General features: G+C 48.0%; 2 protein-coding genes across 2 annotated transcripts in view; one reads left to right on the top strand and one right to left on the bottom strand.

Moving 5' to 3' along the window:
* Snd1 (staphylococcal nuclease and tudor domain containing 1) overlaps positions 1-24255 on the bottom strand; it is a 405547-nt gene that overhangs the window by 51038 nt on the left and 330254 nt on the right. The window lies entirely within an intron of this gene.
* On the top strand, positions 5322-9647 carry Lrrc4 (leucine rich repeat containing 4). Its single transcript, XM_021191042.2, has 2 exons — positions 5322-5878; positions 6052-9647. Exon 2 carries the CDS (start codon positions 6152-6154, stop codon positions 8108-8110), a length of 1959 nt encoding a protein of 652 aa, XP_021046701.1. The 5' UTR covers positions 5322-5878; positions 6052-6151; the 3' UTR covers positions 8111-9647.

The raw sequence follows: 24255 nt of genomic DNA, 5'->3' as shown, positions 1-24255 counted from the left end.
TGGAATGCCTCAACCCTGCCACCTTTATCCTGGGGACAGATTCCAAGGCACTGGAAATGCCATGCTAGAGATCTACCACAAAGCTATCATCCCAGCCCACTTTGACTTCTTCCTCCTCCTCCTCCTTTTTTTTTTTTTTTCTTTTTTGGATTTATTTATTTTATGTGAGTACACTGTCACTTTCTTCAGACACACCAGAAGAGGGCATCAGATTCCATTACAGATGGTTGTGAGCCACCATGTGGTTGCTGGGAATTGAACTCAGGACCTCTGGAAGAGCAGTCAGTGCTCTTTACCACTGAACCATCTCTCCAGCCCGACTTCCTCCTTCTTTAGTTTAAAACTTCCCCTTCACTTTCTTTAAAAGAGCAGGGATTTTTAGAGAAAATAACTTTCAGAGCATCTGTGTTGTCCTGAACCATCCACTCAAGGAAGAAATACATTCTATTGATGACTGTGGGCAGTCACAGCAGAGCCTCACTAGGGGATCAGAGGCAATAAGGGAGCCTTCTCTAAGAGGATTAGAGTCTTCAGTGGCCAGGTGACTGCAGAGAAGAAGCACATGCACAGAGTAGGGGTGAGTGAGGAACAGAGTCCACGTGCTCAGTCACTGCATGACAGGAGGCCATGAGTACTGGCCTCGAACTCAGAAATCCATCTGCCTCTGCCTCCCAAGTGCTGGGATTAAAGGCATGTGCTACCACACCAGGCTATGTGGAACATTTCTTACATTTTTTTTTTTAATTACAAATTCACCAACTAATATCTTTCCTGGTCTCTTTGGAGAACAATTTTCATATTATTTTTCCTTCTTTATTCCTGTCTCTCAAATCTCTTCCTTTTCTTGCTCTTACTCTGATTCTGTCCTTGTTGGACCTCCCCAGAAGGAACCCAAAAGCATATTAGAAGCAAGATGGTACCCTGCTGTGGCTGGCAAACCCCATGAGGCATTATGGACATCTAGTGGCTGCTGAGGCTAATGCCTCAGGGACACGCATATTCGCAAAGCAGGGAGTGGGCCAGCCTGGTAGCCCTGGGTCCCTCTACATGAACAATCCTTTGACTTCTAATCAGAATCCCAAATCATATGGAATGGCATATTAGCACTATCAAAACTCCACCTTTACCCCTAAAACAGTAGACATATAACGTGTCTGCTCACAAAGAATACAGGGCAAGCATTTGATAATATCTTCAAGCCCAGGCTTTAAAGGCCTATTAGCCACATATCAGCGCATATTGACAGAAGGAACTCAGAGGGACAGACTTTGATATTAACTAGTCATGTGACTTTAGGGAAGTTACCATGCCTTTCTGAGTTTTCTCAATATCAGTAAAGTGAGAGGCCAAGTCAATATGATCTCTCTCTTAAGGGTTCTTTAAAAATGAACACTGTGATCTGTGAGCCCTTTTAGTGATCAGCTCTATTCCAGTCCTGTGGATGTTTATATTAAACTGAAGGGAACATTCTTTCCTCAACTCCACAGCCTATTCCCAAGGCTAGGCTACAATCCCAAAGGATCAGCCTTCTTCCTAAAGCTGCCTGTCTGAAAAGGAGGGAAAGTCATGGACTATGAGAAGTAAATGAAACTTTCTAGTCCATCTCGTTGATTTCATAAAGCAAGGCATACTTCATTATATATTATATCTAACCAGAAAAATCAACCAGAACGCAGGTATCCCAACTTCAGTACAAGGCCCATTCTTCAAAACTGAGCTACTGTCCCAGGCTTTGGCCAGCCTCTTGAACACACCTTTAGCATTCTTTTAACAGTGCCTATGTGAAACTGCCCATGTTCTCAGCCCACTGTAGTGTTCCTTCTTATTTAAATGAGAACTGCCTTCTCTGATTTCTTAGTGGTACCACTACAGATCCAGGCACCAGCCAGAACCACTAGTTGTGTGGGGCAAAATACCACAGGAAACTCAGTAAGACGATGGAAGACAGCTTCAGGGCAGGAGGACAGCCTCTTCTGACAGTCTACTCTGTAGGTTCCAGAACTTCTGTGGCCTAGCTGGCCCATAAAGGGTAAAGCAGTCCCATGTAGCACTCCACTGAATTTGGGAACATTTGCTCTCATCAGTATCAACCGCATTTACTACGAGATAATCTTGTTCCTATGTAGTGATTTAATCCAACTCAGCCCACCTTCCCATCTACCTTCCCAATGTGGGGGCAGCAGCTGAACAGATGAGGCTCCAGTTTGCCTACACAGGCAGGAAACCAGTTCAGGCAGAGCCCCTCTTCCTGAAAGGAGAGAGAGGCACCATACTCCAGTGTGCCACCCATTCCCTAGTGATACCCACCCCCCAATATCCCCAATAACACAACACTTTTCCTGCTTAGTCACAGCTGGGTCAACGACAGAAGCTTTCCCCACAGATTCCTGGTGTACCAGGCTCACATTTCCTGGGCCCATAAGACAGTGACATCCTTCTTACACATGGGCTTTAATGAGGAATTCAAAGGATTGGGGGCACATGCCTGGAATTACAGGAGTTGAAAGGTTGAGGCTAGAGGATCACCATGAATTCAAGGCCAGTCTAAGCTTTAAAACCAAACCCTGTCTCCAAGGGAAAAGCCACTACAGAGTCAAATGGAATTAGACCTTAGCATGAGGGTAGGACTTACCTCCGTTTCTTATTTCTCCCCTTGATTTCTCACCACAAGGGATACAAGTTTATAGGATTGACTTTCTTAGTCCTTTCTCTCATGCTCTTTCTGATTTCTCATATACCCTTCACTGAATGTTCAGTCTCTCCCCAACCTTGCCTCCACCATTGGCCTGGGTAGTAGATACAGTGGATATTCTGTTAGGGATGAAATCACTGGTCTCAGGAATTGAAGACTGACTTGAAAAGCTGACTGTCACTATCTGGCATAAGCGCTTCACCTGGAAAATGGAGACAACAGGGGGGCAGTCACTTCACTTGAGCAGTCACAGGTACATTCTTAGTATGGTGGGCACACAGACACCCTAACAAGGACTGGCAAGTGGAGGGTCAAGTCTGACTGCATTACTCTGTAAGAACTCTGTGGAATCATGCCCAAGCCCAAGTGCCCTGACACCAATCTGTGTGGGACTTGTCAGGGTTCAAATCCTGGTGCTACACTTAGTATATGTGGGACTCTAGTCACACACTTTATTCTACCCGTTCATGAAATGAATCATAAAGGGCTCAAAAATATCATGCTAATGCTTTTCCTTGACAGCAAATGTAAACGTCAAAGTCTTGGTAAAGGACAAGAATACAAAATTGCGGACACTGGAACTTTCTAGGACTTGAAGAAGGTTTAGGTTTTGAAGCAGCAGATAATAATGAAATTATGGCTGTGGTAGAGTTCAGGAAGTTGGGAAATCCTGGGGTCCTCATCCTTAAGTAACAGCCCACCTGGGAACAATTGGGTTAAACAACACACTTGTTAGATAACAGGCAGAGGCTGGGTGGAGGATCCCCGTGCCATATTCTACTGGACCTACAGCACAGTGCTAATCTAGAGATTGTTTCACCCTCCATGGTTGAGAAAAGAGGTTCTTTTATGGAGGAAATGAGTTGGCAAATGATGACCTATGCTTTTACAATAGCTTGTCAAAGCAGGGGCCAGAACTCCCCTTTCAGCAAGCTGCTAAGGGACTCCCAGAGAGAGGCTGGTGCAGCTCCAGGGGCAGAAGGCATAAATCACCTTACTGGTCCCTGCATACAGGGGAGGGGAAGGGGGCACCAGGGAGGCAAGGCTGCAGGCAGCTCCCAAATGAACCACAGGCTGCACCATGGGTTCTGGGAGCTCACTTCAATCCTCCCCAGGTCGTCATTCCTCCGACTCCTTGAATTTGGTCTTTCTTTCCACTCTTTCCCGCCCCCACAGCCCTCATTAAGAAAACTATCATTTAAAGCCCTAGTTACTGTGGGAGAGGGGAGGGGGCAAGAAAGTGTTCGAGGGAGGGGACACAGAGTAAGGCAAAGCACAGGCTCGGGGTCTTCTGACTCAACGCAGCCCTTGTGTCGATTCGGCTGCCTGCCCCTGGGTCTCCACCATCCTGCAGATCCAAACTCTGGTCGCGCAGTCAGGCACCCCGTCAGCATTCAGCGGGGGTGCGGATGACGCGGGCGCTCGTAGGAGGCCGGCCAACTGCTGCAGCCCCACCGAGGGCCGCCGCACCCGGCCCCCCGAGCCCAGCAGTCCATGGCTGGAGGGTGCTGGGTGGCCCGGGTGGGGGCCGCGCAGTCTCCGCTGCAGCCCCGCACCGCTCCAGCCTATCAGCGGCCAACCAGCCACTCGCTCCGACCCGACCAAAATAGCTGCGAACGCCTGCGACTAGCGCGCAGCCCCTCACTTGACGCTCACTCTGACTCGCTCGCCCGCTTGCCCGCTTGGGTCGCTCAGATCGTCTAGAGGGGGCGGGGAGGAAGCTGCCGGGGAGGGGGGAGGGTGAGAGAGAAAAAGAAGGGAGGAAGGAAGGAAGGAAGGAAGGAAGGAAGGAAGGAGCGAGGAAGGCAGGCAGCCCTCCGCGACTCGGGGCTGCGCGGCGCGGGCCGGCGCGCTCTGGAAGGCGCGGCGTTAACCCCTTGAGGGCAGGCGGCAGAGGGAGAGCGGTGTTAATACATAAGAGCACTGCATCACGCTAATCTTCTCCCTAGAACAGTATGCGTCAGCAGTACATTCACGTTCTGACTGAAGGACAAAAGGATGAGAGAGCAGTCTGCGTGGCTGCCGCCTGCAACACCGCGAACCCGGCGCGAGGAGGAGACGGTGGGCGCCGAGCGCAGGGGCCCCGCTGCTGCCACCGCCGCCGCCGCCGCTAGCCAGCGGGGACCATGTTCACCGGCTTCGGAGCGTTTCCCGCAGCCGCTACCCCCACTGCTCACGCCGCCGTCGCCAGCGCTCTGGCCGCTGCAGCAGCTCGCTGGCAGCTCCGCTGCTGAAGGCTCCGGGAGCCCCAGCGGCGAACTCGCACTCTCCGCACAAAGCCGGGGCCGGCGGCGCGCCGGGAGCCCAGCAGTGGCGGGCGGCGGCGGGCGCTTGCGCGCTGCCGGGGGCTGCGGCCGCCGCCGCCGCCGGACCCGCGCCCGCCCCCGGACTCCCTGAAGGGGCCTGCGGTGCGGGCGCGACCGCGGGCGCTGCGCGCTCCTCCGTTAGCGGACTGGGTCCCAGCACCACGTCCACGCCGCTGCCCCTCTGGGGCTGGACGGATTACCGCTCCTCGCGCCAGCAGACGGCGGGACTGGAGAACTGAGCCCAGTTTTTGTCTTTTTAACCCTTCCGAGAAGAGGCGAAGAGAAAAAGGGGGTGTGTGCCTAGGGAGGGCGAAGGCGCAGCGAACACCTCTTAACTCTCGCAGCCCCGCGAGCTCACGACTGCAATCAGCTGCCGCCAGCTCCGAGCGGCCGACGCCGGGAAAGCAGAGTGGAGAGCAGCGCAGCAACCAGCGAGCGCGGCCTGGGCGGCTTCGGGAGCGCCCCCGCACCCCCATCCCCCGCGGCGGCCCAGGGAGAGGGCTGGGGGCCCCGGAGACACACTTTGGCGATGAAGCGCCTTCTCCCGCGGCTGGAGCAAGCTGGTGCCAGGGTCCAAGGACAAAGCAGGGAAGCGCTGGTGGCGCCGCTCCTTGGGCTCTCGGGGGGGCATGCACCTGCATAGCCCGCCGGGCCTTGGCTCTCCCTGGCGCGCCTTAACTCCGCGGCTTCACCGGCTCCGGATTTACTAGAAGCCATTTTGTCTCCCCCACCCCTCCCTTCCCCTCCCCTCTGCCCTCCCTGCCCCCACTACTTCCCCCTTTGTTAATTAAAACTAAAGTCAGAATGGGAACGAAGAGCCCAGCTCTCGTGGAGAAAGCTTAAGGACACAGCGCTAATTCTTTCCTGCTTTCCTTCCGAGGTAGGTGACAGGGAATTGGGTGGGGATGGTTGCAACGTGGGAGAGAGTCTTAGCTTTCCATGGGTTGGCCTTGAGGGAGGGCTGGTAGATGAGGGGCCGCTCTGTAGTTTCGCAGGGTTTTTCTAGGCCGATCTGCTTGCCTCTAATCGCCCCCTCCCCACCTCCTTCTCCAGATGGAAAGAGGAGCTCCTAGCTCACTTAAGCCGGGGTAAGGCTGGTTCTTTTTTCCAAGCCAAAATCCCAGGCGATGGTGAATTATGAACGTGCCACACCATGAAGCTCTTGTGGCAGGTAACTGTGCACCACACCTGGAATGCCGTCCTGCTTCCCGTCGTCTACCTCACGGCGCAAGTGTGGATTCTGTGTGCAGCCATCGCTGCTGCCGCTTCAGCCGGGCCCCAAAACTGCCCCTCTGTCTGTTCCTGCAGTAACCAGTTCAGCAAGGTGGTGTGCACCCGCCGGGGGCTCTCTGAGGTCCCACAGGGTATTCCGTCCAACACCCGCTATCTCAACCTCATGGAAAACAACATCCAGATGATCCAGGCCGACACCTTCAGGCACCTCCATCACCTGGAGGTCCTGCAGCTGGGCAGGAACTCCATCAGGCAGATAGAGGTGGGGGCCTTTAATGGCCTCGCCAGTCTCAACACGTTGGAACTGTTCGACAACTGGCTGACAGTCATCCCCAGTGGAGCCTTTGAGTACCTGTCCAAACTGCGGGAGCTCTGGCTTCGAAACAACCCCATCGAGAGCATACCTTCTTATGCCTTCAACCGGGTGCCCTCCCTCATGCGTCTGGACTTGGGGGAACTCAAGAAGCTGGAGTATATCTCTGAGGGGGCTTTTGAGGGGCTGTTCAACCTCAAGTACCTGAACTTGGGCATGTGCAACATTAAGGATATGCCCAATCTTACACCCCTGGTGGGGCTCGAGGAGCTCGAGATGTCAGGGAACCACTTTCCTGAGATCAGGCCTGGGTCCTTCCACGGCCTAAGCTCCCTCAAAAAACTGTGGGTGATGAACTCACAGGTCAGCCTGATTGAGCGGAATGCTTTTGACGGACTGGCTTCCCTTGTGGAACTCAACTTAGCCCACAATAACCTCTCATCTTTGCCCCATGACCTCTTCACTCCCCTGAGATACCTAGTGGAGTTGCACCTACACCACAATCCTTGGAACTGTGATTGTGATATTCTGTGGCTAGCTTGGTGGCTTCGGGAGTATATACCCACCAATTCCACCTGCTGTGGCCGCTGTCATGCTCCCATGCACATGCGGGGCCGCTACCTGGTAGAGGTGGACCAGGCTGCCTTTCAGTGCTCTGCCCCTTTCATCATGGATGCACCCCGGGACCTCAATATCTCTGAGGATCGGATGGCAGAACTGAAGTGTCGGACTCCCCCTATGTCCTCTGTGAAGTGGTTGCTGCCCAATGGGACAGTGCTCAGCCACGCCTCCCGGCACCCCCGGATCTCTGTTCTCAACGATGGCACCTTGAACTTTTCTCGTGTGCTGCTCATAGACACTGGAGTATACACATGCATGGTGACCAATGTGGCAGGCAACTCCAATGCCTCGGCCTACCTCAATGTGAGCTCGGCCGAGCTCAACACCCCCAACTTCAGCTTCTTCACCACTGTAACAGTGGAGACCACAGAGATATCACCTGAGGACATAACACGGAAGTACAAACCTGTTCCCACCACATCCACTGGTTACCAGCCGGCATATACCACCTCTACCACGGTGCTCATTCAGACCACCCGTGTGCCCAAGCAGGTGCCAGTACCCTCCACAGATACCACTGACAAGATGCAGACCAGCCTGGATGAAGTCATGAAGACCACCAAGATCATCATTGGCTGCTTTGTGGCAGTGACTCTCCTAGCTGCTGCCATGTTGATTGTCTTCTATAAACTTCGCAAGCGGCACCAGCAGCGGAGTACAGTCACAGCTGCCAGGACAGTAGAGATTATCCAAGTGGATGAAGACATCCCAGCAGCAGCATCTGCAGCAGCAACAGCAGCTCCATCCGGTGTATCAGGTGAGGGGGCAGTAGTGTTGCCCACAATACATGACCATATTAACTACAACACCTACAAACCAGCACATGGGGCCCACTGGACAGAAAACAGCCTGGGGAACTCTCTGCACCCCACAGTCACCACTATCTCTGAACCTTATATAATTCAGACCCATACCAAGGACAAGGTACAGGAAACTCAAATATGACTCCCCCTCCCTCAAAAACTTATAAAATGCAATAGAATGCACAAAAAAGAGCAACTTTTGTACAGAGTGGGGAGAGACTTTTTCTTGTATATGCTTATATATTAAAATCTATGGGCTGGTTAAAAAAGATTATATTAAAATTTAAAAACAAAAAAAATCCAAACAAAACTATTTTCTAACTTGTAAGTTCTATTTAAAGGGGGAGGGAAGGGATTCTTGGCAATGTTGTGGGTAGGAGCCTCAAGTCAACTGCTGTAAGGTGGAAACTGCTAAGACAAAACAAACTAAAACAACCAACACCCCTAAAGTGGCAGGGTGTGGGCTGCTGGGGGCAGGAAGGATAGCCTGCATCTGTCAATTTTTAGAAGATGCTTTACAGGATCTAGAAATACCATTTCTATAGACATCTTTCTTAAGCTGAGAGCTGTCTTTACAGATCTATCTTATTAAACAAAATAATTTTAAAAAGCATCACAAATTTGTACTGTGCCAAAAGGTTGAGAGGTAATTTTTTTTTTTCCTACAGAGACAATGGGGAAGATAGATCTGTAAATGTATTTTAAGTAGGAAAACCACCAAAATTCCAAAATCCTTCCAGGGGTTGTTTCTTTGTACGTGTGCACAAGTCCTCTGGGTTTGTGCCTTCAGACTGGCATGTGTCTCCCCTGACAGTGCTTCAGGACAGCTTGGAAGGAAGGGAGCTGGCGTAGCTCTCCGTCAAATGCTTTCACATTGCACCAGATTCCTGCAGTTGGGCATAACCCACTCTGCAAGGCATGTGTCTATTCAGGGTTTCCCAGGAGGAGGAGGCGGCCTGAAGGGGGTGCGGCCGCCCGCCCGCCCGGGGAGGAAGGGAAGCAGAGTAGCAGCAGCAGAGGGAATGATTCACGGGAGGCCATAAATCAGCATTGTGCAGCGGCCACCTGTTGTTCCGGGTATCTGACAAATGATTGTAGACAATGATGACATTTTATGATTTTTCAAAAAAGATCTTGCTTGTTTTGAGGTGGAAAAGGAGGATAGGCTGGGAGTGGGGGGAACTTGGGGGAGTGGAAGCTTTTCTCTTGCTTAGGATTTGGTGACTATTCTAAATGCTGATTCATCAGGGATTATTGTAGCTGATGCCAACTAGTTGTGGTGATAGAGTGGGGGCAAAACATGAGTAAAGAGGGGAAAGGAGAGCTAAAAAGGGCACAGGCTCAATTTAAAGAAGCCTTTGCCAACCAGGATGTTACAAGAAAACTGACAAGGGGAACGCACAAATGAGTTGGGCATGGAGTGCTGTTGAATGGGCACCATGGGGGAAGCTTCCCTCCCCTAGGCCTACCTCCAGTAGTGCAAGCAGGGGCAAGATCTGTTATTCTGGTCCATTTAATGATGTAACTTTCAGTTATTATTTTAGCTTTAAGAGAAAATTAAGGGTTCAGATTTGAAAGGGGGTGGTCCGGGTGGGAGATGTGAACAAAAGAACCCTGATTGTAATGTGAGAAAAGTGTATTTTTGTATTTTAATAAATATTGTTCAATTTTTAATTCAATGTCCCCAAAGGGTTAAATTGAATAAGATTCTGAACCTATACAGTCTTAAACACACTGACCGAGTCATTTATATTTAAATGAAGGGGGTGGGGGGAGGGAAGAGGCACGATGCGGGGAGGGAGACAATGTTAAATTTAAGTGTGGGAAAATGCTAAAAGCTGTCAACCACCTTTCTTTAGTTTAAATAAATGCACCCCAACTCCAGTGCATCTTCCACAAGCTGAGTGTGTTAGTCCCTGGCTTTGTTGGGGATATAACCAAATTCCCCATGCCCTGGAAAAAGCAGGGGAAATGGGTCAGCCTCAGCTCCTGGGACCTGGCCAGAAGTGAACCGCTACCTCAGCAGATCCTGATGGTCAGGCAGTACCAGCTCAACCAGAGGACCCTGGGAGGCTTGGATTTAAGAGGGCCTCAGTAATGTAGTTTGGCTGCAAATTCCCACAGGCAGTGTTGCTGAATAGTCTGATGTGTTTGGAGGAGGTGGGGGTCTGGCTCTCAGAGATTCACAGAGCAATGACTCCCAGGGAGGTTCCATGAACAAGGACCTCGTGTTTCTTCAGTGCATATTTATACTAATGCAGGGAATGAGGACTGAGTGGGTGTGATCTATCTAGCACTGAGAAGGGAAAGAGGCAGGCAGCACTTTGCAGCAGTTGGCTAAGAAATGGCCAATTTTGAATCTTCCTAGGTATACAGATCATTTCTGGCTATCAGTGCCTATGGCAGCACATACACACCAGTATGCACTTAAATTGCAGGCAACAGTGGCTGGTTCTCTCTGTCCTCTTTTACTATCTATTCCTAATAAAGAAAGAAAACCGCAGCAGAGCAAAGGGTGGGACTTGGCCCAGGATCAGATGAAAATCCAAGAAATGACTGTGTTTCCTGGTGTCACAGACACAACTCAGGCTATTGGGAACAGCTTCCTGGGTGTACATTCTGAGGCAAGTGGGGATGAAGTTGCTGCCTCAGCACCACAAGGTGGGGCGCTGATTTCTGATTTCCTAACATCCCCTTCTTTCCTGACAGCTGTCTGGGAAGTCAGAAATTATGCAGTATCTGCAATGACAAAGGGTCTTGGGCTAAACAAAGGTCTGAGGACAGAGGAAGAGAGGTGGGAAAATCCTAAGGAGGGACACCTTTGTCCGAGGGATGAGCATATTCTGCTCTTGGAACCCGAAGCAATGAGGGTGGGGAAAGAGGGGGGACCCTAGGCAAGAGTGTCCTTGGCATTTCAGAGGCAGCTCTTTGCCTAGTAGCTTATCCTCTGGTCTAGCACTGCCATGCAGTTAAGAGGTACCCTGCTTTTGCCATGCAGCTGGGGTACATCCTCCCTTAAACAGGAGCTTGGGACTTTTTTTTTCCGGAAGAGCACTGAAGTGAGGCTCGAGGCTGCGTTAATGACTCATTCTCAAGCCTGGCCAAGCTGTAAGGCTGGTTACCTGGGAATGGAACGTGGGTTGGTAGCTCTTCAGGGGTAGTTATAGCAACACATTAGAGGAAAGACTGCAGCTGAGTATATGGAATTACAGAATTTTCATTATAGAATTTTTAAGGTCATGAAAATTATTTAGCCTAATTTTTAAAAATATTTTTTTTGGTCAAGGAAACTGAGCGCTACAGAAATAGAGACATGTCCAAGGTCACACTGACAATGGAAGAGGTTAGACTAGAACCAGGGACTCTTGACTTCCTAGCCAAATGTGTTTTTTTCTCCTTACTGATATGCAACTAAAATGGGACTTCCTACTTGTGTGTTCTTGTCTTCTACAAAGAGGTATTTACTTCCCATCCCATCCAGCTCAGCTACCCTGTAAGGTCTGACAACAGTTCTGACAACAGGAGCTCTGTATATGCATAAGGGGTTAGAGCCTCAGGAGTGCACATACAATTCTGGATTCTTAGGCCCAATGGCAGATAGAAACTGCACAATCCCACAGAGGGTGACAGCTACAGAAGAGAGTTGAAAGTAGGCATGATGGTGTTTTCAGTGAGAAAGATGACTTGGCTTCCTCCCAACCATAAGCTGGAAAGCTTTGCAAAGTAGCTGACTGAAAAGGTCTTAAAGCTCCTATTAGACATAGTCTCCACAGGGAGTGGTGTCTGTCATCTGGCCCAATAACGATGAGAATGGGATGGGAGAATAGGGGCATTAACTCCTCTCCTCTCTTCTAGATACCTGACCTACTCTTGGCTCTTTTAAAATGTTTACATCTGTCTACTTAGTGGGGAGATGGGGTATGTGTGGCTTTCAGAGGACAATTTGTGGGAGTTGGATCTTGCCTTCTTCATGTGTGGTGAGGCTAGAACTCAGGTCATTAGGCTTAGTAATGAGTGCCTTTACCTGATAAGCCATTTAGTTTTCTAATGCCACACTGTGGTTACCATTTCTATAATCTATTCCAGGACTTCTTAGCACCCTTTGGTGTAATGCTGAACCCTATTATCAATGAAGGTAGACAGGCTAGTCTCTAAGACTGAGACATTAGCTTTATTGTGGATATTTAACATGTATTGAGGCCGGTAACTTGCTAGGCAGAGCAACATGCAGTGTCCCTCCTGCAAGACAATTCCTATTGTGGGCAGGCAAGAGGGCCAGAGTCAATGGCTTTCCTTCACTGGCTAGGAACTGTACTCCAAGATGGCCCACCATTTCAGTGCACTAAGGCAGCAAGGGCTTAAAATTAGAGAAGAGAAAGAAGAGAGAACATTTATATCTAAATGTGTCTGATTTGATCTCCTCTGCTGGCACTCAGCACACCACGCCATTGCCTAAGACAGGCACTGTTCATGTCATTTCTAAACCCTGCCTCAGCTAAACTGCAAGGCAGCTTTTGGCTCAAAGTGACTCTCTTTGGTTTCCATCCACTTAGAAAGTACCCTTTCCTCTGCAGGGGGAAGAATGGTTTGGGTACTGGATTATTTCCATCTTTGCTTTAAATTAAAATAAGTGAATTACATCTTGAGCGTGTTTAAGGAATTAAAAAAATAGGCCAGTGTTGTTCCCTTACACCCTGTATATGCATGGTGGGGTCGGGGAGAAGGTTGGGGGGAACGAACATCCATAATGCTTGCAAACAGATTCTGGATCTGGAGCCAGTTTCTTGGGTTGAATTCCAGCTCCATCACTTCCTAGTTTTTGTGACTTAGCAAGCACTGAGTGTCTTCATCTGTAAAATGAAGACTATTAATTCATATGTGCTTCACTACTTCATAGGCTGCTGTAAACATTGAGAATTTGTATATTTATCTCACACTTAGTGTGGTGGCTGATGTTGTATAGTAGGTATTTTATGTTGACAGTTTTTGATGATTTAAGTATACAGACCAAAGACCAGTGCCCATTTATTACCTCTACCCTTGAACCCTGTGTCTTCTTACTTTCTTCACTATGCCATAGAGAAAGAATGGTTAACTGTGAGTTGGAGACAATGCTACCTATAAACCCAAACATAGAGGATGGTTGTATTTTGTTTTGTGTTCTGTACCTAACTAACTCTACAGCTGGCCCACAACACTGTCTTAGTCAAGGAATGGATTACTGTTTGGTAAAGGTGCTTCTGCTAATAGTGATGTAAAATCTGAGGAAGAACAGGACATTTCTGCCTAGGAAGTCTTGGTCTTTAACAAGATGCCATGCTTCCTAGACTCTTCATGTATCTGTTGTTCTCTACCAGGGGCAACTGAACCAAAATTACCCAGGTCAGTGATACAAATGCTTCCTTGTTTTAAAGCCTAACCAGGTCTGGAGATAGGAAGGAGGAAGCACCAAGATGGAGAAGCAGAGAGAGAGCTACTGGGCCCTTGAAGAAAAGGAGCAAGCACCATGATTTTAGCAAGTGAGAAAAATGGAGCTACGTGGAAGACACACAGGCAAGGAAGGGCCTGCGGTGCAGTTAAGAAGTTTTTTTTTTTTTTTTTTTTTTTTAAATTTAGTAAGATGCTGGTTGGACCAGGCAGAGGACTGTTAGCGTGATATGGAGCAGAGGAGAAGAAAAGCAGGGAATCGGCTTTCCAAGGCAGGCTAAAAACCAATGCTTGTTGCTTTCCTAATGAGTCTAGAATTAGTCTTAAGGGTGACCATAGGTTTTATTCACTGGTACATGCCAACTTTTTTGCTGCTGGGACTTGGGCCAAACCACACGTTTTAATAAGAGTCCTGATCTTTTTGCAGGCTGTCCACTGTTGGGGAAAGCAAGGCAGTCTTCAGATGGTATCTTATCCTGGACTCTGGTAGCTTTCTTGGGTCTGCTATGGGCCCATTCCCCTCATTTCTATTAAGGTATAGTCACCAAGGAAGCAGTAGAGGCCACAGTTCAGTATTTACCCCTAAGGGAAGGTATTATAGAAATTATGATGACTGAGTTCAGTACATATGAATACTTGTAGTGAGTCAGACAGTGGGCCTAGGCCTGTGGGGAAATGTTGGAGAAGCTGTCTTGTGAAAGCAAGTTAGCACTTGAGAAGGGAACAACATCTCCGAGAATTTGGAACCTCTATCTGGGAAGCACGAAGGTGAGAGGCCATTCTAGTACCGGCTGTGAGAACTGCTGGGGCACAGTAAGACTCAGCCTTTCAAGCTCAACCAATTCGGTACTGGAGCAGTTACTATGGTCACATTATTAAATAGTAGCAACAGTCCTTAATCTATTTGTTTCTTTAGTATCCACCTGCCTTTGTAATATGCCCACTAATAAAGGCATCCTTATTACATCAGGTTTTCTTTCATAATCTCCATGATAGGGCTTAAGAAATCCTCAATGATCCTTCCATGCAAGAATTATGGTTCTTCCTTTCCTCTGATATTTACATCTTATTGCCTCTCTGCGGCAACTTCTTAATCTCTTACACTTCCTTTAAGGTCTCAATTCTGGTCCTCCTGTCTCTGAGCCGGTAGTACTTTAGTCATAGGTAAGCCACTCTACCTGCTGGTGAGTCAGCAAGCAGAGGGAGACAGGCTTTCACAGTTCCTTCGGCAAAGTGTGGGGTTTCTGGCCTTCGGATACTTCTTCCCAGTCTTCAAGGTCTAGATTTCTTTTTCTTTTTTTTTTTTTTTTTTTTTTTAAAGTTTTTTTTTTTTTTTTTTTTTTTTTTTTTTTTTTTAAAGATTTATTTATTTATTATATGTAAGTACACTGTAGCTGTCTTCAGACACTCCAGAAGAGGGCGTCAGATCTTGTTACGGATGGTTATGAGCCACCATGTGGTTGCTGGGATTTGAACTCCGGACCTTCGGGAGAGCAGTCGGGTGCTCTTACCCACTGAGCCATCTCTCCAGCCCTAGACTTCTTTACCTACCTACTTGTCTGAGTTCATGAATGCCATTCAGACAGTTGCTCCAACTTGGGAACCCCCTTCCCATAGGTAAATTGAATGAGTTATATAGACTTTGCTACAAAGGCAGTTCTATCCAGGAACCAAGTGTCAGCCTTTAGTCCTGCCTGGAGGAATGTTCAGTGCATCCCTTGTAAGAGCTCAGATACAGAGCTGAGGCCTCAGACACTAGCAGCCTATTCCTGCAGCCTGGCAGCCACAGTGGTTACAAATGATAATCTATTACCATTCCAAGAAGACTTAATTTCTGGACTTAAAGGAAGTCGGATAATACTTTATCCTATTAGTGTCTGCTTGTGTGAACTGACAATGGTTTCCTTCTGACATGACAGCATATTCTTCAATTCATCTCTTTAAGGATGGGGAGAGGGAAGTCTGGTGTAACAAAGGAAGGAGGCAAAGAAAACTAGAGACTGCTAGAGGAACCAGGGAAAGGAAGACTACTTTTACCCCTATTAAAAGCAAGGTACTCGGAACATGACATAGTTACCTCAAAACATATCTACATCTGGTGTATGCACATCAGTTTGGTTCTGAAGCTACAGAGACCAAAGTGTTGGCCCATTATAGGTTTTTCTTATTTAAGTCCACTCTGTCAGCATAAAGCTTTCCTGTCCCTCAATCCCTCTTCCTCCTCCGTGTACAAGCATATATCAACTCTGGGTGATGTCATCTTTACATCATGGGGGGTTTAATCAAGGCTAGCTAACCTTGAGGTGACACTGGAATTGAGACAGAGCATAGGCTTACGTTTTCTAATGTCAGGGACGTGAACATAGTTAAGAGCACCCCCCAAATTCACTGGGGAGTTTTGTTGAACTATCCCAATTTATTTATGAAGAAGACTAATGAAACCCAATGGGATGTGATTTGCTAATATCATGAAGACCAGATTTCTGGTCAGTCCAGCAGGGTCACCATAATGCCTGACTCCAGGGGAACCATGTGTGGAATGGCAAAGTAACTGGTGACCCTTGGAGCTTGCAATTCTGTGCAGTCTCCAACAGTTCCTTTGCAGGGGATAAAGGAAGGACTTTCCCACCAGCTCTCTGACTTATGAGATCAATGGTATCCACTCCAGATTTTTTCTAAAAGGTGAAAAACCAGGCAACTTTCCTTTCTTACAGCTTTCAGTGTTCCAGGGCCTGTGGGTTTAGAGGCAGTACAAATGGACAAGGAAAGGGACCTTGCAGCTTAAGTGCTCCTCCCCTTCTCTCTAAACTGGTGGGAGGGCAGCAAGACAATGCCTGCCTCTGGGCAGGGAAGGCTTGACTGGTTTGTTTGTTTGTTTGTTTGTTTTTTTGGTTGTGAGCCTAGTCTTTAACCTGCTGGGCCATTTTTATAGCCTGGAAAGGCTAAATTGTATTAGAGTTTTTGTCAAGGTCGTGAAGACCATTGGAAAAGCAGAAAAGTCTGTAGACCTGGTACTATGTCCCTGGCCTTTCCTCGTGTTGTTCAGCAATGAGAATGAGGTACTCAGAGGGAATGCTCATACTGACTTGGGGACATACTCTGAACCATGGGGGCAATAATCCTCTCTTGGGAAACAGAGTAGTCCTAGCAATAATTCCATCACATATTTAATCACAATGTGCCTCCTTCGTTGTGGTTTCTTCTGGAGTCCCAGTAGAAACATTCCAAAAGAACAGACACTTGCAGCAAAGGCTCTATCTTGACCAAGTTAATTTAGCAGACATTTTCTGTCTTGGATAGGGTGGAGTTGCTTCTCTTTTCAACTTCAAAGCTGAGAAGAGCGGGGAGGTGGGGAATGCAGAGAAGTAAGGAGGAGGGCAGGGGCTTCAAGTAAATGAGTTTCCATCTATTAAGGAGTAGTAATTTCTGCTAGGTCCCCTAGAGACTGGTCCCCTTCAATAATGGCCTGACTCTAATGATTCCCACTCTTAAGCAACAGCCTGTGTTATGCTGGTGTTGAGACAAACTGTGCCAGAAAATTCCCTTTCTCTCAGAGGAGCTGCTATCATTATGCAGGAGAGATTAGCCAGCAAGGAGGATGTGTTCTTGGTACTGAGCTAGGAAGACAGGCAAAGAGAATGCTCTTCTCTAGAAGGCTTGATATAGTTGACTAGGAACCCTCCAGCCCCCATGACCCTCTTGTCCCTCTCATCAGTGCAGATGAGAAGATGGTGATAGGCAGAAAGGATTATCCCTGGGATAGTGCACTAGGGGGATGACCCATTGAAAAGACTACGTTCTTCATGACAAGCTGATGAATCTCACGGGAGGCTCATTGGCTAGGAGGTAAAGGCAAGTCTTTGGGGTGTGGTACAAGCACAGGCACACTGGGTAACAACTGATAAGCACACGAGTTATGAAATGGGCATACGGTTTTTGCGATGAAGGGAAATCATTTTTAGGTCCCTCTACCAGTCATTTCCAGGGCAGACACACATGGATGTGTGTGGTCTAAGAACTCTGGAGTCAAGAAAGATCACGGCTGTCGCTGAGGCTGGAGAGACAGACAGTGAAGGTATGCGAGCTCATCTCTGTTTTAACGCACTGGAATCTGGTTAGAGCTAACATGGCTCTAGTTATTGTGGAAACCACTGCCAGTTGGTCCTGATGAGGGGAGTCGGGAGTCCCCTTATTTTGCCCCTACTGGCTTTCCTGGGATAGAGAAGGACGCTTCCAGAGGCTGCTTTGCCAGATGTGTCAGCAGGCAGCCTGTCCAGAGAGCCTGCAGTGCAGACAGATGCCCTGGGCTGTATTCAGGATGGCAAGACCCTTTATGGTACTGCGGCTCAGCTCTGGGGCAGTGCCAGAGCGGCAGGGTAATTTTCCTCAGCCGGATCCATTCCCCCCAAACCTCTTCAAATATGTGGGCCACAGAGGGAGGCAAATATAATTAAATTACTGTGTCATGGACTGCCCGTCCGTCCTAGGCAAGGGCTAAAACAGGGCGCATGCTGACATGCAAACCCATCTGTGTACTGAAAGCATGTGTGTCTTCGTGCTGAGCTGTCGGCAGCTGGAAGGGGCTGGCAGTGCCTAGGGCTGGACAGTATTCTGGCCCTCTTTGCTGCAGTAAGGCAGAGTCAACAATCCAACCTGGGCCCCATATAGCTCCACTGACCTTTTCCTTTTCATTTAGATGACTGAGTGGCACCCCACCCCATTCTGCATCAATTCGTCTCTCCTCAAACACCTCTGTTGTTGGCACTCAGGACTTTTCTATAAGGCTGTGTCCTGCACAAAACTGCTGGGAGACACAATTCACTAGTGCACCGGCAGGTTTGTTTGACTTGGCAGGAGATGGAGGGGTCTCCCGGGCAACTCACAGAATGCTACTTCAGCAGTTCCCTACTGGCAATGCTTGCTGGATAGAGAAATCTTGTCAGGTGCCAGAGTATAGCACAAAGTTCCTCTCTCCTTTCCATGCACAAGTGCCACTGTGGTATAGGATCTGAGCATCAAAGTCAAGGAAGGCTAGGCATTTAACATATGGAAATCACCAGGCAAAACCAGTGATGGCTGAGGTGGGTCTGCCAACCCTCTAGGGGAATTCATCTCCCTCCCAGGAGTTCAGGCCTCACGCTCCAGTCTGTACACTCTGTAAGTATATAAAGAGGGCTTCCCTCTGCTGGTGGAAGCCAGCCTGTGAGAGAATCTGTGGACTGATGAAAGCAGACCCGGGGCAGCACAGTGGTTTTTCCACTGCAACCAAACCAAGAGTCAGTGGCGGAATCTTTTCTCAACTTTCCCCCAGAGGAAACAGAGCAGTCTTAAGTGTGAAACACTGTGGGGTACAACACTTGGAGCCTGAGAGGTGGTCCTGTACTCGGCCATTAGGAAAGCTTTCTGGGAGACTAGTTGTGGTCACATCTTCTCCTCATATCCAGGATCTTGTCATCAGGCAGCTACCTAGATGGCTATAGTACAGTGCAGGTGGGGTAGAGTCTTTGTGGGTCCTTTCAAGGCAGGCTTATGGAAGTTTTGTGGCGAGGGAGGGAAGAACCTCCCTATCCTGAAATGAAGTCTCTAAGATTGCAAGAAAAGTAGGCAGTGACTCTGCTGGAGGCTTGCTGTCCTGACACCGCACTGAGCATTCCAGGGTTATTCTGAGACATAATAGGGGTGGGGTGAAGGTAGATGGGTGAAAGGCGATGGTGTATCTTCCACAGGTATTGCTGGCTAGCAGTCTGGCTGTGAATCTGATAGTTCCTTTTAGAATGATGACAAATATTGTCTATTCAGATCCTTGGGATCCACCCCAACAACCTGTACTGTCTGTAGATTGCCTACAGTCCAGCATTTCGGCACAACTAGACTTAATGGATTAAAAAGAGCCAGTAGATTATGTTTCCTATGGTTAAGAGGTTAAGTAACCATTGTAGCAGGAAGAGAAAGTGACATGTAATTCTAGAGGATGAGGTCCAAGCAGTCACAAAGAACACAGAACTGACCACAGTGGTGAGATCTACTACGTGGCTTTATAGAAATAAGGTTCCTGGGTGTTCTACTATGACAAAGAGTACTTCCTCTCTACCAAATGAGAGAGAAGATGCCAGACTGCAGCCCTCTTAACCCCACACCACTAGTACAACCTCCTTCCACTTGGAGAGTACAGAAGAGAATGGACACAGGCACATGCCTCTTCAGGCCTTTATTACAGTGTAAGGATGTTATTGGGCAAAATATTTTACCATTACCAGTGACTGAAGCTATGCTTACCCTGCAGCAAACACACCATGTGTTGTGCAGAGTGGAAAATATTTTTCTTGATGTTCCTCTATAGGAGTTTTGCTTGAGGGTTCTGTTCTTCCTTACTCTAGCAGCCTGGGACTAGAAGAGTTCTCTAGTGCAGAGCAGCTGCCATGGCCTCTCTCCCTGCAGTAGGCTGTTTGAAGAGATGAGTGTGAGGTGTCACGCAGGCAGAGTCTGATAGACTAGGATCTGCCTCCTATGTAGTTTACAGTCCTGCTGCCTAGCAGTGAGCTACCCTGGGAAAAGGTTGAGGGCTGTCCTGAGGTTGCTGCCACATTTCTTCCTCTATAAAAGGAGGGTCAGCCACAATCCTCCTCATGCTTGTTATAGTGACTTAGTTTCTGTTAGAGGGGGATAAGGTACAGAGAATCTAAATGATTAAATAGTGTGCAACTACTACCTTTTAACACATTAATTATCCTGAGAAAATGAGCAGTGCTTTGAAAAATTGCCAGAGTCTGACTGGAAAGGAAGAAGGAAAAGATGAGGAGGAGGAGAAGGAGGAAAAAGAGGAAGAGGAAGAAGAGGAGGAGGAGGAAGAGGAAGAAGAGGAGGAGGAGGAGGAAGAGGAAGAGGAGGAGGAGGAGGAACGGGAGCCTTGCCTTGTCCTTGTCCCTTGGGCTCAGTTCCTTTTGGCTTTAAAATCACACAGGAAGCTTAATGTGCTAAAACATGAACTAACCATGTGCTGTCTCTGTTTCTGCCCAGGCTGACCTGTAGGCAAGTCTGGTTCAGGCTGCCCCCTCATCTCAGGAAAACAGGGCAGGAGAAGGGATAGGAGTGGCAGACGTCTCCGGGTATGGCTGAGGCCATCTGCACTGCTGTGAATCAAGGTTGGCTCAGACAGAAGGCGCGAGGGAGGAGGTGCAGCTGCTGACGGCTCAGACAGCTTGGACCTGTCCAGGCAAACAAGCCGCTCAAGTGCAGGCACAGTCAGCCAAGTAGGCAGAGCACAAATACGGACTTAAAGCTTGAGATCTGACAAGATGCAGAAAGAGGGTAGGAAGCTGTCTGCTATTTCACAGTGCCTGGCCTTCCCTGTCTCTCACTGCTGTGCCAGGTTCCTCTGCTACTCAAGAGTAGGATGTGAGGCTCAGGAACTAGGGGTTGGAGACAGAGAAGCTTTCCTTAAGCTAGAATTTAAGTGTCACTCCGGGGATTATAGAGTCACCTCTGGATTATTCTTTCTCATCAGTATCTCTGAAAACAAAATGAAGCTCTTGTTTATAGCTACATCTATCTCCTTTGTACTTTTGTGTTCAAGGTTAAGCAGTGGGCACAGGGTATGCTGGTTTCTATCTGCCACGCTGCTAACTATACCACATGAGAGACCTGTCTCAGAACCACCCAGAGAGGGAATCCAAGGGTGCGGTGCTCCCTTGTGTGAAGGGAGCCACAGCAGACTTGTTGAGGGAATGAGGCACTGTTTTGGTTCCTTCTACTCAAGACTCTTGAGGCCATGCTTCCCCCCTTAGGTGCACATTAGCTGTACTGGTGCAATCATTAGGTACCAGTGCTCAGGTACTTTTCTCTTCAGGAGTTTTCTCCACTCTCCTTTAATCTACCTTTGCTATATATTAAACAAAACTAGCATTTAAACTTTAGGTCACATTGCAGTCTTAGGGCTGGCAAGAGGGACTTCATTATTATTAAATCATCCAGGAGATTAGAAAGCTTTGCTCTACATTCGAGGAGGCAAGGAGAAGACTGGTAGCCAAATGAGCCTTCCTTCAGGTTCAACAGGAATCACTTCTAAGAAAGCTAGCCAGGTATCAATGACTGTCCTAGGAAACAAGGGAGTCCCCATCTACAAATGTAGCACCTTCTTCTGAGGCCAAGTCAAGGGAGGAAAGATAGCCAGGCCCATGAAAAAACAAATGGGAGGAGCTGACTCAGACTACCCTTTACTCCACAGCAAGGAGGAGAACCAAACCCCTCCCTTCTCTGCAACAGAGAAGGTTACACACGGCAACCTTCCCAATCAGTGAACAGGGTCCTTTCTTGGTGAACACAGAGCAACTCCAGATTGCCCTATGGTTTAGGTTCACAGGTCCAAGTAAAAGGTGGACCAGTTTTTAAGTGAGGCTTCTGGCTCAAGGCAACTGTACTCCTGGCCTTGGAATTCTAGTTTGCTTTCCTGTTGCTATGATAAAACACCATGACCCAAAAGAAACTAGGGGAGGAAAGAGTTCATTTGCTTCCAAGTCACAATGCATCCTTGAGGAAGCCAGGGCAGGAACAGAAGGCAGGAACTTGGAAACGAGAACTGAAGTAGAGACCATGGAAGAATGCTGCTTACTGAAATGTTCCCTACTATGTGCTCAGCAAGCTTTCTTATATAACCCAGGACCACCTGCCCATGGATTGCATTGCTTACAGTAGACCAGGCCTTTCCACATTAATCTGTAATAAGAAAAAGTCCCACAGATGTATCCACAAGACAATCTGATGTGGCAATTCCTCATCTGAGATTCCTTCTTTCCAGATACATTTAGGTTTGTGTCAGGTTGACAAGAACTATCAGCACACCTGGCCTATTTATTTGTTTGCATGCTTTTGTGAACCCTGTCTTGTGACCAGGGACAGGTCAAGTGCAAGAGAACAATAAAGATTTGATCCTGCCCTTGAGGTTATTCAGCACATCTGAGATGGCGAGGCTGGGAGGGATGACAGCAGGGGTAGGGGTATACATGGCAGAAATGTGTGGTTCGAGCAAGCCAGAAGCAGGAGAAATCTCAGCCTCCATCTGCTCAAAGAGTTTTATGGAGAAACGATGTGCAAGGTATATAATGGGCTTGCAGAGTACCCATTGTAGTGTACTTAAGAAGAGGACAGGAGAAAATTCACCCAGTTTGGATTGAGAACACAAACAATATGAGTATATTGTTAGGGCCAAGATTGTCTTTCAACCCTGTAGAGAGCCAGAGATGCCCCAATCCTTTGGCACAGGCACAGGGCGGGTAGATGACCTCAACACTTCTCAGGCAGGCATCTGCTAAAAGGACTGCCCTGGGAGCTGGAAGCTTGGCAGCAATGCTCTCAGTAAATACTCTGGTAAAACTGTATTTATTCTAGTCTGATAAGTGACCTAGATCGCCTGTAGTCTTACCCCCTCTGTAGGACCCTATAGCAACACACAGATTAGCTTAATGTTTAGGTGTAAGTCACAAAGCCCCCTGAATAAAGATTAGTCAATAGCTTGCCTTTGAATGAAGAAGTGCTTAGCCAGGGTCCTAATCAAGGCTATGGTGGAAATGCAGGATAGAAGCTCCAGCCTTTGTCCAGAACTCCATTTAATTTGGCTGCACAGCTGCTATTGGTTTCATCTACTAAGCAGCCAGAACAAAATAGCACTTGGGAATTGGGACAATGTCGAAGACACACACACACACACACACACACACACACACACACACACACACACACACGGGGGTGGGGGAGGAAGAGAATGTGGGTAGACTTTTGGGAATGAAGGTTGGGTACAAATTTTAGAACCCACCAGCAGTAGCCAGACACCAGTGGGTAAAGCACTCCAAGGAAATGAGGACTTTCTTCTACCACGATCACAGAATAGCTGCAACCATCATTCTTCCCCTGGTGTGGCCAGAGATGCTCTCAGGATGGAGCATTGGCAAGGGGTAAGGCAGATCAGCTCCAAGGCACAGCAGCTCTCCTAAAGAGTTGTAGGGAAATGCACAGAGCTGTCTACTTAGCTACTCCTCAATTCTAGTCTAGAGGGAGAACTAGGTTGTTCTTTGTGTCTGTCCATCCTGCCCCCAGATGTGCACTGTTTATGAGCTGGAGGGATCAAGTTTATGCTGATAGAAATCCAAAGTCATGGACGAGATCTAAGCTGATCAGCCAGGGTGAGGCGGTCTGGATTTAATTTCCAAATAAGCCAGTAGTTCTTAACCTTAGATGCATATAGGAATTCCTTGGGGGTGGGGAGGTGGTAAAAATCTTTAAAATTTTAATTATTAAAAAACTTCTGTGAAAACAAAAATCTGGACCACTGAAAGTAGAATACTACCGAGTACACCATAAACCATCAGAGATTCAATGAAGCCTTCATCGTCCTCTCTCCCGCCTTCTTTGCTTCAGCATTTTAAAGTCTATCCTAGCCATGATGCCACTTCAGCTTTACATACTTCAGTATGCATCTCTAAAAATACTCGGTCATTTCCTTACATAACCACAATGCTATTATCACACCTACCAAAATTAACAAAGCTTTCCCTGGGTACCAGCTAATGCACCTGGGGAACTTGGGAAAAAAGCTTCAAACCAAAAAACCTTGTGGTTGATGAAGCTAGAGTCTCCAAGCAGTAGTAGCTTTTCTGTGCCTCCCCAACCCATGTGTGTTGCCAGGGTGACGAATGACTGCCATGGTCAATACATGATCCTGCCACGGGGTCTGAAGCAAGTGCTGTGATTATCCTCTAGTCCTTTATAAGCAAACCAAACCAAAACCTCTTACAAATAAACATAGACGCCAAAACCAAACCAAACTAAAAGACAAGCATGACAAAGTCACAGATAGGGTAAAGACAA

The sequence above is a fragment of the Mus pahari genome, chromosome 2 (genome assembly GCF_900095145.1).
Source record: "Mus pahari chromosome 2, PAHARI_EIJ_v1.1, whole genome shotgun sequence".
Lineage (NCBI taxonomy): Eukaryota > Metazoa > Chordata > Mammalia > Rodentia > Muridae > Mus > Mus pahari.
This window is presented reverse-complemented; position numbering and strand designations above follow the sequence as displayed.

Bases quoted from the DNA above. Each gene is read 5' to 3' on its own strand.
- Lrrc4 (XM_021191042.2), top strand. From the start codon at position 6,152: ATGAAGCTCTTGTGGCAGGTAACTGTGCACCACACCTGGAATGCCGTC.